Source organism: Euprymna scolopes, chromosome 34 (genome assembly GCF_053919585.1).
Source record: "Euprymna scolopes isolate OS-2025 chromosome 34, ASM5391958v1, whole genome shotgun sequence".
Taxonomy (NCBI): Eukaryota; Metazoa; Mollusca; class Cephalopoda; order Sepiida; family Sepiolidae; genus Euprymna; species Euprymna scolopes.
In genome coordinates, this window is record NC_136515.1 from 79,076,458 (window position 1) to 79,093,148 (window position 16,691).

At 32.4% G+C, this 16,691-nt stretch overlaps 1 protein-coding gene across 1 annotated transcript in view; it reads right to left on the reverse strand.

Annotated features, from left to right (window-relative positions):
- LOC145259303 (bridge-like lipid transfer protein family member 1) overlaps positions 1 to 16,691 on the reverse strand; it is a 454,810-nt gene that overhangs the window by 185,495 nt on the left and 252,624 nt on the right. The window contains 1 exon segment of the mRNA XM_080117188.1: positions 258 to 467. Coding sequence (XP_079973314.1) covers positions 258 to 467 — 210 coding nt within the window.

Here is a 16,691-nt window from a genome sequence, read left to right on the forward strand (position 1 = left end):
TTGGATGTAAGGGGCTACTATTTGGGACCATGACTAAGAAAGATTAACAAGATGTTGGTTTACATTACATTTAAACTTCTGCATATCAATACAATCAGGAAAGCAGGTAGCAGGAAGGGAATTCCAAAGTCTAGCTGATCAAGACAAGTAGAAAACCTTCTGGAATTTAAAGAATTAGTTATTTATTGCAACAGTTTTTTTATTAAATGATGAATGGTTTGATCAGTATATTAACTGAATGAAACGTCTCGGCTCACCTGTTTGGATGAAGCGGTAAGAACGGTTCTTTTTGATCCAAAGAGACGTCCTCATCTGAAGAGAGTGATGCATCTGAACTTGATGACGTAATATCCTGCAGCGTGTATGGTCGATGTGGGGCAGAGTAGCGAAGAGAATGGTGACGCGTCGCTTCCTGACAGTTGCCACTTCCATTGGGATACTCAAAGACATCATTGGTATCTGGGGAGCTGATACAAGACAAAAGAAAAAAATATTAATGGATACATACTTAGATGTGTGCCTATGTGTTCATACATATATACATATTAGGAGGACGGGGGATTTTTTTTTAACTGATTATCATCTTTAAAGTATATTTTTCATGTTGGTAATCTGCTGTTCTAATCTTTTTTAATCGCCCTTCCTTTTTTTTTTTTAAATTAATTTTTGATGGTCTCTGAAGAGCAGAGAAAAAATTCCTAGACAATATTTTTTGTTATGGGTGGTGAAAAGTATGTAAAATGGTAAAGAAAACATATAGGCATTCACCAAAATAAAAAGTTAACAAAAATAAACAAAAAATAAGATTGTAGATTGATTAGAATGCAACCAACCAGTAAAAATTGCTCTGAAGCTGATAACATAATTTATTGAGCTTGTTATCTGAAACAATTTGGGAAATATTATAAGGGATTTATACCTTAATAGATTTTTTTATACAAAACTAAGTGTGTGTATATATATATATATATATATATATATATATACTTCGGAATAGTTTTTATTTAACAATCAGTGGTTATGTAAACGTGAGATTGTTGGTTTACAAAATATTACTGGCAGTAATATTCTATAAGTTATCCCATCTAAACAAGAATTGCTCGATATGCAAGATAGAGCAAATAAATTAAATTGTAATTCAATGAATTTCAAAAAACTCTCATTGAAATCAAATGAATTGGTTGAGTTTCATATCAAAGAATTTTTATTATTCTAAGCAAGACAAAGAATGTTTTAGAAAGTTTATCTCCTTAACCTATAGGGTTTCGATGTCTACCATCTCATCAGAGGAGTGAAAATATTAGCAAATAGTTATAAAGGTATGCACCCTATTTGCTAAAGTCAGTGAGACATGGAAAGTCAAAGTGAAAATAATACATTTATCGGAAGTCCTGTAGCAGGAGTATTTGTAGAAAAAGGATATGAATGTTTTTGTTGATCCAACTTGTTTGGTAAAATCCATATTATACGTTCTTTACCTCCGTTTGGTAATATTTTCCAAGTTATATCCTGGGTAATCCGCATAGCTGTGTACATATCCTCCTCCTTTCTCCCCTCCCCCCGAACCAAGTCCCTATATCTTGTACACGACCTAACCTCAATAAAGCGACCGGTCAAACTTTATGATTCTTAGATTCTACTTGAAGAGATATATATTTTTATTTTTATAGAGATGTCTGTATGTTTAAGTGTGTGTATATATGTATATGTGTATATATGTATATATGTGTATGTATGTATGTAAGTTGTATCTATATATATATATAACATATGTATATTGTATGTAAGAGTTCAGTTTGTATATGTGTGTTCATGTGTATATTAGGATGAATAGGCACAAATGTCTCACCCCACCTCCTACCACTTACCATTACCTACTCTACCTAACACTTTGCCACACTAAATATAATATAAACTTCTAATGAAAAGGCTTCCACCAGACTTTGAAATTATTTTCGGCTGGACCCAAAACAAATTTAAACAAGCACTTGCCCGATTCGGATATGTACACAGCTATGCGGATTACCCAGGATATAACTTGGAAAATATTACCAAACGGAGGTAAAGAACGTATAATATGGATTTTACCAAACAAGTTGGATCAACAAAAACATTCATATCCTTTTTCTACAAATACTCCTGCTACAGGACTTCTGATAAATGTATTATTTTCACTTTGACTTTCCATGTCTCACTGATTTTAGCAAATAGGGTGCATACCTTTATAACTATTTGCTAATATTTTCACTCCTCTGATGAGATGGTAGACATCGAAACCCTATAGGTTAAGGAGATAAACTTTCTAAAACATTCTTTGTCTTGCTTAGAATAATAAAAATTCTTTGATATGAAACTCAACCAATTCATTTGATTTCAATGAGAGTTTTTTGAAATTCATTGAATTACAATTTAATATATATATATAAATATATATATATATATATATATATATATATATATATATATATATATATATAAATATATGAGGGGATTTAAAATTATGCTAAGTATGATTTACAAACATTTATTGTTCATAAAACAAGGAATACAAGATAAAGTTAATTATTTCCTTATTTTATTGAGTTTCAAAAAATTTGTCTTTTTTCTGCAGGGAAAAAAGGTAGCATAGAATTTTATATAACATTGCTGGTTAGTGTAAAAATTGAAAGCTATACCCTGAATTCAATTTACAAAAGTGCATTTTTATCTAAATGCGAGTTGGGAATAATTTTCCCTTTAACCAATTTGGTACCCTCACATGGGAAGCGGCATATATATTATTTTGTAAAATATAATAATCCACTGATGTGTTTCGTTGTCTACGACTCATCAGAGTAGCTGAATCTAGCGAGATTCGAAATGGGGACTCCACGGTGATGAGCAAAACGTGAAAACAAAAACAAATAACATCTAGGTAAATCACGATATATCCAAACAGTCGTGCGAGATGGACGAGTGGGTTAACAGTTTAGGTTCATTACCATGGGGTCCCCGATTTCGAATCTCGCTAGATCCAGCCACTCTGATTAGTCGTAGACGACAAAACACATGTCAGTGGATAATTATATTTTAAAACCAATATATATATATATATATATATATATATATAAAATAAATTCCAATTACAGGATTTTTCGATTTTACTTGTGAAAATGGAAATTCAATTAACTTTCTTGATATTATATACTTGGATTTTACCGTCACTGGATTATTTATCTTCCACCAGAGTATCCATTCATGTGTAATCACCTATTTCTTCACCATATTCCCTCTGCTTCACTTTTTTTGTTTTCAAGTAAGATCTTTGACTTACTCGTTGTTTCATCAAATACTTTTGCATGCAAAATCCGATCCCGCATTTTGCTAATTCCTACCCTCTGATGAGAAGGAAAGTATTTCTTCGAAACTCCGCGGATTAAGGACTATCCACTTATCTAGTGTCTCCTTTTCAGATTAAATATGTTTTTAACTAATTTCAAAGTGTTTTTTTAACATGTTTTATTAACTGTTTGCTCGTATATATATATATATGTATATATATATATATATATATATATAGTAAATAGGAGGGAAATTAATTCCCTTTTTTTCCTTAGTTTGATATATATATATATATATATATATATATATATATATATATATACACAAATTCCCAACCTGGTAAATTTGGAATAAATTTTTAACTAATTTTTTCTGCTTTTATTTTTTATTATTTGCGTATGCTTTGCTTTGTTTTCTGTTTCAGCTTTTTGGGGAAGTTTAAAAAAGAACGAAAAAAGATTTGGTTTAATTGTTTCGCAATATATCAACTCACACAAGGAAAAGGGGGACAAAAAGAAAAGAGGAAATCTGCTCAGAATAGAAAAATAATTAAATAATAAAAAAGAAAAAATGAAAACTGAAAAAGAAAAAAAAAAAATCAATAGAAACAAATCAATAATCAAAAATAAAAAATAATTCTAAATGATCAATAATAATAATAAAATTAGAAAAAAAAATTTTTTTTAACCAAAATGTAAAATTATTGAAACGAAAAATCAAAATGTAAAATCATTGAACTGAAAAATCAAAATGTAAAATCATTGAACTGAAAAATCAAAATGTAAAATCATTGAACTGAAAAATCAAAATGTAAAATTATTGAACTGAAAAATCAAAATGAGGAAAAAAAAATCATCATTGGAAGTTTTATTTTTAATGTTGTTGTAAAGAAAATACTGACACCCTCCTCTTCCTTATACAATGGACTATCCCAAGTTTTATATCAACTAAAACAATGTTGTTAGCTTAAAAGCGTATAACAGTAGTACGAGTACAGATAGGCCATTCCCCGTATTCATTACAAACCAGTTATTCAAACTTTAACTATTGTACTTTTTTCCCCACTTTATTAAGCCATGGTCATAAAACCGTTAGCAATAGACAGAGGCTACTAAGCTAATTAGGGAATGCATAAAACTTAGGAATATCACGATAGACAATAACAGAACTCTGAAAATGTGACAGTGATACATGTTCATTCACACCATTCTGAGGCAGCAAGTACAGGACTGCAGAACACAATGTGAAAGGAGATTGCCAGTACATCTCTGAGCAAACACTGGCATGATTATGCAGAAGGTCTAATGTGAACGTATATCATCACAGGTTTGATCTGTGCAGCACAGGACGGTACTTAAGCATTGCGTAGGGGCAAGCACCATGAAATAATCTGTAGGCAACAGAAGCAATTGTTACATTCCGACAAGTAGATGGTAGATCAAATCCAAGCATATTATATACTCCAGAAGGAACAGGGTCGTAGCAGGGAATATGTAGTATTGGCATCTTTTTATAGAGAATTCCAAATTATTCTCAATATTGGCATCTTTTTATAGAGAGTTCCAAATGAAGTTTAAAGGGTGTTCTTCTTCACAATGGGAACTGAAACGGATCAGTTCCTCAAGGCCATTCAATGACCCTCAAAGAAAAATATAATGAAATCAAATTTGTTCTGGAAAAGATTTCATACAGACAACACCAATGGATCATATGAGTCGATTTGAAAATGGTTGGGTTTCTCCTCAGGCTACAAGGTGGGTTCACAAAATTTCTTCTTGTGTTTGTGGGGTAGCAGAGTAAGAATGGAGCATGGATAAAAAAAAAAAAAAAATTGCCTGTGCGCAGTAAACTAATTCCTTGCTCTCTCAATGTTTTGGCTTCTCCTTTGGTGGAGCGTTCCAAAATTGTGTTTCATCCTCTTTACATAAAGCTTGGCAGCATGAAACAGTTTGTGAAGGCTATTAACATGGCGACTGTTTCAAATATATTTGCCTAACCATAGAGAAATTAAATTTTTATGGACCCCAGATTCAAAATTTAATGAATGACACAAATTTCTGTAATTTTATGAATCCTGCAGAATTGAATGCCTGGACAGAGTTTACGAATGTAGTAAAATTCTTCTTGAGAAAAAGAAAGGCGCCAAACTACAAAGAGCTTGCTGAAACATTACTCATAAATCTCCATCAACTGGGTGCAAATATGAGCATCAAGTTACATTTTTTGCACAGCTATCTCGCCTGTTTTCCAGAAAATCTAGGTGATGTGAACGACAAGCAAGGGGAGTGCTTCCATCAAGGCATTAGCGACATGGAAGTTTGCTATCAAGGCCGTTGGGATGCCACCATGCTTGCAGACTACTGTTGGTTTATCAAACGGGATGATGCTGGAGTCCACCCCTACATTCTAGAAAATCAATAAAACATCGATTCATGGATGATATCTATGCTTAGCATTTTTTTTTACAACTTCAAGTTTTAATTTTGAATATTTTGGTGTGATTTCATGAATATGTTTCTTAAAGTTGCATAAAAATATTGTTCTTTGATTTGCCTGTTTTTATTGTAGCTATCGACTTCTACAGAGGAGGGTATACAATAGCAGAAAAACTAGACTTGATAGAAAAAAAAATGACAGCATTTCTGGAATCAGCACCCTCAAATTAGATAAAAAATAGTTGCAACATCTTAAGCACCATGACAAATTTGGGGGCGGGGGCAGTGTTGGGAGGGGCTTCAAGAAGAATAATTAAAAATGATGGATTCCGAGGTTGCTGACACCTTTCTAGAATTCAGAACGCAGAGTATTCGAGGATGAATTTTGAGATGTTCCAAGATGTCAAAGTTTTTCAAAAACTGATTATACAGGATGAAACATAGGATCCAAAAATCAATGCAGTGGAAGCATTTGGATTCACTACGTCCGAAGGAGGCAAGGGTGCAGAGTTATGCTCACAGTCTTCTGGGACCAGGATGGAGAAGCAATAATAGATTTCCTGGCAAAGGGTACCATAATTATAACAATCTATGAGGTGTCTTCAGTAAGTTTACAGACTCTTTTTCATATAGGCACTTTCATTGATAATACACACATGAAACTCTTGTCCCCCTTCAAAGTAATCTCCTCCAGCTGCAATACACTTATTGTACCATTCCAACAACTTCTTGAAGACCCCATGGAAGTACTCTTGTGTGAGAATATCAATAACCCTTGTCACAGTCTCTTTCATCTCATAAGGACAGCCTTTAAGGTTTTCCTTAAGCTTAAGGAATAACCAAAACTCATAGGGAGCAAGGCCTGGACTATAGAGAGGGTAATGAACTGTCTTGATGCTCATCTCGGTCAAATAGTCTATGACAAGGATGGCGCACCATTGGGACAAATTTTGTGCAAATCTTAAGTTCTTACAAATAATTGTGTGTACAGTTCCCACACTGACATCAAACTGGGCACTTATTGTCTTTATAAAAACACGACAATCTTTATCCATGAAATTCTTTATTTGGCCAATCAACTCTGGTGTTCTGACTTCCTTACTCCTACCACATCTCTCATCATTCCTCACAGACTCTCTGCCTTCCTTGAATCTCTTATGCCATTCAAAACTGATGCTCAATTCATGCAAGATGGTCCAAAGGTAGTCTGAAGCATTCTATACGTTTCTGTGACATTTTTTCCAAGTTTAAAACAGAATTTTATTGCATATCGTTCTTCTAAAGTGTCCTCACGTGTAGATTATATTTCTAAAATTTACAAGCTGTGACAATCAGGCTTTAGTAAGGTGTATTCCAATTCCTGCTGTAGCTGTTCAATTGAACCTTGTTAAGTTTTGAGACATTGTGTTGAACACAGATGGCGGAGTAGTTCAGATCAGTAACCCAGATGGCGACCAAGAATCAAATGCGGTCCGTCACGTAGGTAACTTCTTAAGTTCTGAGATATTATGTTGAACAAAGACGCCAGCGTAGTTCAGATCAGTAACCAAGATGGCGGTGAAGAATTAAATGCGGTCCGTGACGTAGCAAAATTCGCAAGCTGTGACAATCAGGCTTTAGTAAGGTGTATTCCAGTTCCTGCTGTAGCTGTTCAATTGAACCTAGAATCATAAAAATTGGTCAATCATTTAATAAGATGTATAACTAAAACATACTGAATTTTCAAGAGTCTTCGTCAATTTTAAATGCCTGTACAAAAAAGTCTGGAAACTTATTGAAGGCATCTTGTATGATGTTTCACTTTTGGGGAATTTAAGAAGAACTATCCAAATTAAGAGGTGAGGTAAAATCAGCATCCTCATCTTGCAAGATAATGTTTTGCTTCACAATGTGCAGGTCACCAGATTAGAAGCACAAGTGTTCACTTTGAAATCCTTCCCCATCACTCCTACTCTACTGGTGTTGCACACTGACTTTCACCTTCCAAGCCATGAAGTTGTTTTTTTAGTTCTAAAACTACTCCACTAGTAGCAAAATCCCACCCCTTCACTGTAAAAAGTTCCCCAGATACCAAAGAACGTTCTACTCTAATAGCGTCTTTCCTCAGTCTGCTTGTCTTTGGAATTCCCACCTTGCTCCATGATTGCACCAACATGAATTCGTTACACATATATGTCTAGTTGGTGATTGTCTAGCGATTAAAATGGACAGTTGAATCATTTATCAATGAACACGAGACACTTTGTTTATAAAAACAGACTTAGTTTATTTTACAATATGTTTAATATACACATTACAACACAAAGACGACGGCGGTGGTGGTGGGGGGGGTTAGTGGTAGGGGTGGTGGCGAACTGTGACAATTTGTTCCTCAGCCATCCGTCTCTTTGACTGTCTGCTTTGTTTATCTTTTCTCTTTTATTGAAGTATCTTCGACCTCTTAACCCAGTTCTTCGCCAGCTCGTTATTAACACTTTTTCACTGGTTTTCGGTTTGACCCATAGCCGATTTGACGTCATGGATCCAGGTTGTCACAAGCCCAGGGATTCCATTGTTTATTTTTGTTTGCTTGAACATTAGCTCGCTCGCACGTCTCCATAACAAATCTAAATGTAATGCGAACAAACATCTTGATGCACTAGTCCCCATTTAGGATTTCACTTACAATTTTGGCCCTAATCATAATAGTACCTTAGATTTTGGTGGCAATATGCCTCGTTTGGTCTTGAATAAAAGTAAAAAAAAAAAAAGATATATGTTTGGTTATCAGTAAATTAGAAATATAATTAAATGTGTATTTATCCAAGTTACGTAAAGACGAGAAATACACACTCATAAAATTTTTATTACAGATATTAACTATCTTTTAACAATGACAAAAATAAATTTGATTTTTCAAAAAATGGAGTAATATTCAAATCATTTATTTTAAATGGCACAAATTATAAATTAAAAAATAGTCAAGAGAAAACATACATCAAAATTAAAAAAGACACAAATTACAAATTAAAAAGACACAAATTAAAAAGGACACAAAATACAAATTAAAAATGAAAAGCGTCAAAATTTAAACAAGGAAAAATAAAAAAAAATTAATAAAGAAAAAAATGCCAAATTAAAAGATGACAAATACAAAAAAAGGGAAAAAATACAAATAACAAAGGAAAAATAGAAATTAAAAGGGGAAAAATACGAATAAAAAATACCAAATCAAAAAATAAAAAGAAAAAGAAAAAAGTACAAATTAAAAATAAAATTAAAAAGGGAAAACTACAAATTAAAACGTGAAAAATACAAATTAAAAAAAGGAAAAATATAAATTAAAAAAGGGAAAAATGCAAATTAAAAAAGGGGAAAAATACAAATTAAAAAAAGGGAAAAATACAAATTAAAAAAGGAAAAATACAAATTAAAAAAAAGGGAAAAATACAAATTAAAAAAGGGAAAAATACAAATTAAAAAAGGGAAAAATACAAATTAAAACGTGAAAAATACAAATTAAAAACGTGAAAAATACAAATTAAAAACGTGAAAAATACAAATTAAAAAAGGGAAAAATACAAATTAAAAAAGGGAAAAATACAAATTAAAAAAGGGAAAAATACAAATTAAAAAAAGGGAAAAATACAAATTTCAAAAATAATACCCCAAAAATAATAAATAAAGGTGTTTCTACAGTGTTACACCCACATGAAACATTGTTATTAAACAGAAAATAGCAAGAAACATTTATGATGCAATAACTTGTGAGGAAAAATAAATGCCGTTCAAGTTTTATAGAAATTATTTTTTATTTATGAAATATTTGTAAAGCAAAATTTCACCGATAATAAATTTAATCATTCAAAAATGATGGAATAATATTATCCTAAGTACTTTTTATATGACAAATTGAAAAAGAAAAAAAATACCATTAAATGTGAGAAAAACACATCAAAATTAAAAACAGCATTAAATAAAATGAAAAAAGATGTAAGTATTTAAATAGGAAAATAAAAAAAAATAAATTGGGGGAAAAACTACAAAATTCACCAAGTATTAGGTTGAAAAGAAAGATTTTGATTTCAAATAAGTTTTCGTTATAATACCTTTACTTTAACGAAAACTTATTTGAAAGAAATGGGGAAAGAAGTGGCTGGTTACTTTTAATGCATCTAAAACCAAGCTTTTATCTTTACATCATCAACGCTCTGATCCCCATCTGGCATCAATTGAAATGAATGGCTCTCATCTTGGGGAAACCTCATGTTTTGACAAGCTTCTGGGCTTGACCTTTACTCCTGATCTTAAATGAAACATACATTAAATCCGTAGCCAAGGCCGCCGTAAAAATGGTGGATCCTTCTATCGATCCAGTAGATATCTCACTGCTGATGCAATTCTCTATCTATATAAGAGCCAGGTACGTCCAAGGATGGAGTACTGTTGCCACATCTGGCAGGAGCTGCTAGAAAGGACTTGTCCTGCCTTGATAGAGTTCAAAATAGACTTCATAGCCTTATAGGAGATGTCCTTTTCTCTTCCCTGCAACCTCTTTCTCACAGAAGAGATGTTGCGGGTTTATCTCTGATTTATCTTTATTTTCATGGCAAGTGCTCGACTGAGCTTCAATCTATGGTCCGCCCTCGCCAAACTTTCATTTACTAACGATTACTATATCGTCCATTTGACCACTGTACACTCTTAACCCTTATCCTCGAGTGGTCTCTGAGTCTTGGTAAGTGGTTATGCCTATGTAAAAAAAAAAAATATGTTCATCTGAATTAAAAGTTAAAAACCGCAAGAACTTTCTTGTCAACCTGATACAACATATAGATCTCTTGCTATTTTCTGTTTAACAGTGATAGTCTAACACAAGGAAAGAACCAGCAAAAATATCAAGAAAAAAATAAAAAATACAAATAAAATTACAGTAATAAAATAAAATAAAAAAATAAAAAAATACAAATAAAATTACAGCAATAAAATAAAATAAAAAATACAAATAAAATTACAGCAATAAAATAAAATAAAAAAATAAAAAATACAAATAAAATTACAGCAATAAAACTTAATTTCTTGCTGCGTGATAGAAAAATTTAAAAAAATATCAATTTCATTTTTTGGTGTAAATTAGAGATCCCTTAAACCAATGCATTTCAAGTGAAAACATTGCTATGTACTTACGTGACATGTTGAAATTCATATAAATTCTAAAAATTACATGATCTAGATATGTTAGATGTATTTTTAACAAAGAAAAACATCATTTACAATTATGTTCTTTAAAAGTATGTTTAAAAATGGTAGATCTTCAATTCAAGTCAAGGGAGATAAGTCAGTTTGTCATACTGAATTGGTTGCACAACTCTTTAACGATAAAACTCGATAATTTGATAAATTCTATTTTTACTTGTAATTATTTTTCTAACAGATCATTTTTTGAAACTTTTGGAATTATACCAAATTCAAGATGACACATAAATACGTAATAATGTTTTCACCTGAAACGTGTTGGTCTAAAAGATCACTAATCTACACAAGCAACATTTTTTTTTTTAATTTTCTCATCTGATTTTCAAATACACCATTCTTAATAACAAAAATACTTGACAGCATACATTCATATGGTCGGCATATAAGTGAGAACAACAAGCTAAACAATGAATTATTTCACTTAATTGTCGATAGTTCAACTTAATTAAAAAAAAATTTTAATTATGATGTACATATCTATTATGGAACGAAAATGGCATATTCTAAAAATCATGTAAAGTGATCAAGTAGCTTATATATATATATATATATATATATATATATATATATATATATATATATATATATAGGGTTTGTATTACTGTACACATAGATTCGAAAAAGTTGTCAAAAAACAAATATATAACAAGTAAATGTTATCAAAGGCAAGATAAGTTACTTTTCTACCAAACTGGATACATTTTTTTTGTTTTTATTAAACGTAACATGTTTATTCAGCTCGAAAAACATACTGTGTTTACCGATGTATTGGAAAATTCAAAATGGCGCCCGACACTCTCTTTAACATGGTAAGTTTGGGAAAAGGTGTTATAAATAATAAACTAGACGAAATACTATTAAAAAAACACCGAATATATGTCAACTTATGTCACGGTAACATATAATGAGCGAATTTCTAACAGTATTTTGTCTAGTTTATTATTTATAACTTCTTTTCCTGAACTTACCGTGTTAAAGAGAGTGTCGGGCGCCATTTTGAATTTTCCAATACATCGGTAAACACTGTATGCTTTTCGAGCTGAATAAACATGTTACATTGAATAAAAACACAAAAAATATATCCAGTTTGGCAGAAAAGTAACTTATCTTGCCTTTGATAACATTTATTTGTTATATTTGTTTTTTTGACAACTTTTTGGAATCTATGTGTACAGTAATACAAACCATATATATATACTAGCATTTCAGCCCGGCGTTGCCCAGATGTTTGGGGGTGTATGTTGAGCAAAAAAAAGACGGTCAATTTTATTAATTTTGACCCCTATTATGACCCCTTAACATTTATTGTTTTGGGCTCAAATCAAGTTATTAAGTTAGATCCATGTCCAAGGAACCTATATCTAAAATTTCAAGTGTGTAGACCCAAAATTGTCAGAGGAGTTTGGTAGAGCTCTCAAAGGTCAAATTGCTGAACTTTGACACCTTAACAGCCAAATTTCTGGCCGAAAACCGATCGCAAAGATTTTCTCAAATCTCAGTACCCTGTATATCAAATTTCGAGTCTCTAGACTTAAAATTGACAGAGTTATTGCGCAGGGAAATGTACACAGACACACACACACACACGTTCACTTTTTTAGATATATAGATATATAAAAAATAATTTTTTATGAGTTTTAGGAATTTTAATCATAAATTATAGCCATTACCAGATGGATTTTGATCTCAGTAGTTCGAATCGAGTTGTCTCTTCCTTATTTATTAAACATAGTGGATCAAAACAAGTTTCACCTCAGCATAAAATTTGACATTTTTTTTCCGTGATAGGTAAGTACATCATAAAGATGTTTTCTGTATTTTTTTTTTTTGAATAAAGGTTGAATTTTGGACTTGTATCGGGTTGTCTAATACATGCAAGAGGGCTACACATAATAAACCAAAAGTAGTTATATATGCATCATCTTTAACATTTTTTTTCTTTTTTGAAAACTCACAAAAAAAAATTTCTATTCTTTAGATTATCTCTAAAAATGTGTGTATGTGAAAATATTTAACTGATGAACGCTTAAACTACTGGTCACATAATACTGAAATTAACAGGGAATAGTAACCACACACCAAGCATGGTTTATAACAAGTAAAATTTTTGTTTGTATTGATGAATAACCCAAACAGAAAAATGTTGAAATGAAAAAAAATGTTCATTTCAACTTGCCAACATATTGCTATTACTTTTGTGCATGCGTAAATTCATTCATAACTTGAAGTGATTTAATTTTAAACTTTTCTTAGGGAACATGGCTAAAGCACTACATTTTTTGGTTTTAATTCTAGCTAACGGAACCAAAGTCATTTTTTGTTTTAAAATCTTTTGAAATGAATACTATATATATATATATATATATATATATATATATATATATATATATATATATATATATATATATATATGTTGGTATCCGTCAGTATAGAAGCTGCACACATATTTTTTTTTTTTTTTTTTTTTTTTATTACATTTTCACCCCAAACAAGGCACATTGCCACTTTGGTGTAGGGGGCTACTATCAGGGAAAACATCTACTGGGGTACTATGTAGGGATTTGGGCAGCTAGATGTTGGTTCACGTTGCACTTGAACTTATGCATGTCAGTACAGTTGGGGAAGCAGTGACCTGGAATGGAATTCCAAAGTCTAGCAGTTCTGGGGAAGAAACTACTGGAGTAGAAAGATCTTTTACATCTAGGGATCTCTACAGTGTGGGGGTGGGATTTTGCAGCTTGTCGGGTCTGTCGAGGGTGTTCACGTCGTGGGGGCACAAGTGCTTACAGTTCATCAGAGCATTCACCATTAAAATACTTGTAGAACAGGCAGAGGGATGCAACGTTTCGACGATGGGACAGAGGCTGAAGCTTAGAGGCCAGTTTAGGGCCTATCAGATTTGCGACTCTCTTTTGAACCCTGTCAAGGAGCGAGAAACTATTAGCCGATGCACCAGCCCAAATATGACAGCAATACTCCATACATGGGCGAATGGTGGCCTTATAGAGGTACAGGATACTTTCGGGTGTTAGTAGTTTTCTAGCACGGTAGAGAGAGCCCACCTTCCTCGCAGCGGCCCTGGCAATGCCCTCGATGTAATTGTTCCAACTCATGTTTCCTGTGAACGTTAGGCCAAGGAGCTTGAAAGACGTACTCTCAGATAAAGAGTCGTTGGCCATTGCTATAGGTGGTAGAGAAGGTTTCTTGTAATTATTGAATGAAACCAGTTTAGTCTTGGCGGCATTGAACGTGACCATCCATTTTTGTCCCCATTCCACTACTGATTGGAGGTCATCCTCTAGTGTTTCTGCCATTACTTTAGATATATGTTCATTTGTTTTCCTGTCGTGCCTGCTATAGAGTGTGGTATCATCAGCATATATACCCATCTCAGAGGCAATTTTGTCGGGGAGGTCATTTATGAATATCAGGAACAGCAGAGGTCCAAGGATAGATCCCTGAGGCACTCCCGCATTTATATCATATTCTTTAGATGTATAACCGTCGAGGACAACCTAGATTTTTATCTTATCTAAGAAGGATTTAATTATGTTAAGTATTCTACCAGTGATACCGTATGATCTAATCTTCCTGAGGAGACCCTCATGCCATACCCTGTCAAAAGCCTTAGATATATCTAGAGCTACCGTTCTGCCCTCTCCCGCTTTGTCCAGTGAATGGTATATGTGTTCAGAGATTACAGTGAGGATGTCTGCCGTGGAACAGGCTTGTCTAAATCCATATTGTTGGTCGGTCAGAAGTTTAGCATCTGTAAGGTGCATGGTTAATTAAGGTCTCAAATATTTTGGCAAAAAGTGGGAGGAGGCTAATAGGGCGATAATTTAATGGGTCAGTTCTTTCGCCAGAATTCTTGAATACTGGTACCACAGAAGCAGTTTTCCAACAGCCCGGAAAGCAAGATTCATTACGGCATTTGTTGTAGAGTTTAGAGAGAACTGGAGCTACTTCGGCTGAGCACTTTTTTAATAGCACAGCTGGGATGAGGTCGGGTCCACATGCTTTTGAAGTGTCAAGGTTTTTTATGATAGCATGCACCTGAGCAGGGGTGATTTTCAGATCGTCTAGCGTGGCGTCTGTCCACATAGGAAATTGAGGTAGAGGGTGGTTTAGAGGGTCCAGTGTGGAGTTTGAGGCAAACCGACTGGCAAGCATGTTAGCCTTTTCGGTTGCTGAGCAAACAACCTCGTGATTGTTGGTTAGTGGGGGAATTGTTGATTGCCCATTATTTACTACACTGTTGTAGATTTTCCAGAAGTCACGAGTTCCTAGTTTTTGTGCTTCGATGCGTTTTTTAGTGGTTTCCGTAAATTCCCTCTTAGCTGTCGCTATTTCTTTCTTAACGTTACTTCTAGCTTCTATGTACTTCTGTCTGTTTGAACTGGACTTATGTCGGTTAAACCTGCGGAATGCATGCTGCCTTTGAGCAATGACTGAATAAGCCTATCTTCAATCTACATTGTTGATTGCAGACATCATAGGTGAAGGTTGGTGTTTCGTATTGGTGATCTGTTGAATTTTGTTGCTGAATAGTATATACATATATATATATATATATATATATATATCTCATACTGGTTTTCTCTCTTTTTACTATTAGGTCCCATTAAATTGGGACAGACTTCTCTTTGGGCTACTGCACAGCCCACAAAAAAACAATTTTCATTATTTCAGCTGTTTTCAAGACTTTCCAATTGAAATATATGCATCATCACGCTGGACTTATTTTGGAATCCATTCTCTCTAAAGAACTATTTTGCATTTCGGATAAACTTGAGAGGATTTTCATGCAAGCTGAAATATTATGCGTGGTTTGTTTTTATATATATATTTTTTACATATCCAACATGTTTCACTTTTTTATTTGGCAATTTATAACTACAATAAATTGTGGTTTCATTTAATGCCTTAACTAGCAAATTCTAGCATTGCTACAAATATAATTTGCTGATTTCTTTATGTCCTCTGATAAGAAGAATAACAAGAATAGCATTCTTTGAAACTTTGCAGAATAAGGACTTAGTAAATTGTTTTTTTGGAGTATTCAGTCAAACAATAAATTTTGATTGTAAAGAAGTTCAACTTACAGTTTTAATTTTCTTTCTCTTATATATATATATATATATATATATATATATATATATATATATATATGTATATATATATATATATATATGTATGTATATATGTATATATATATATATATATATATATATATATGCATTTGTTTCGCTAATGTTTTGTTATTTTTTAGGAAAAAATCAACCATCAAACATGGACAGATGAATCAAAGTGAAACTATCCTGGTAAAATATCCAACATAAAAAATTTTAATGGTTTAGTTACAGATGACGAATTTGCATAGAATAAATGACAAAAGACAAAGCAATAAGCACAAGTAATATGTATATATATATATATATATATATGAAAGACAGAAAGGAAAAGCAATTAAACACTGAATAAAAATGAAAAACATAGATTAATTAATAACCTTTGATAGTTAATTATGATATAAATAAAAAAAAACATATTTCTTCTTTCAAATAAAATTCATATGGGAAGTCATATCAACGATTGACAAAAAAATAAATCAATTAACAGATGCAGAGAGATGGCTGTTTAATTCTATGATGATATACACAAAGAGAAATCACATGTAATACACTCGCTTTTATAACC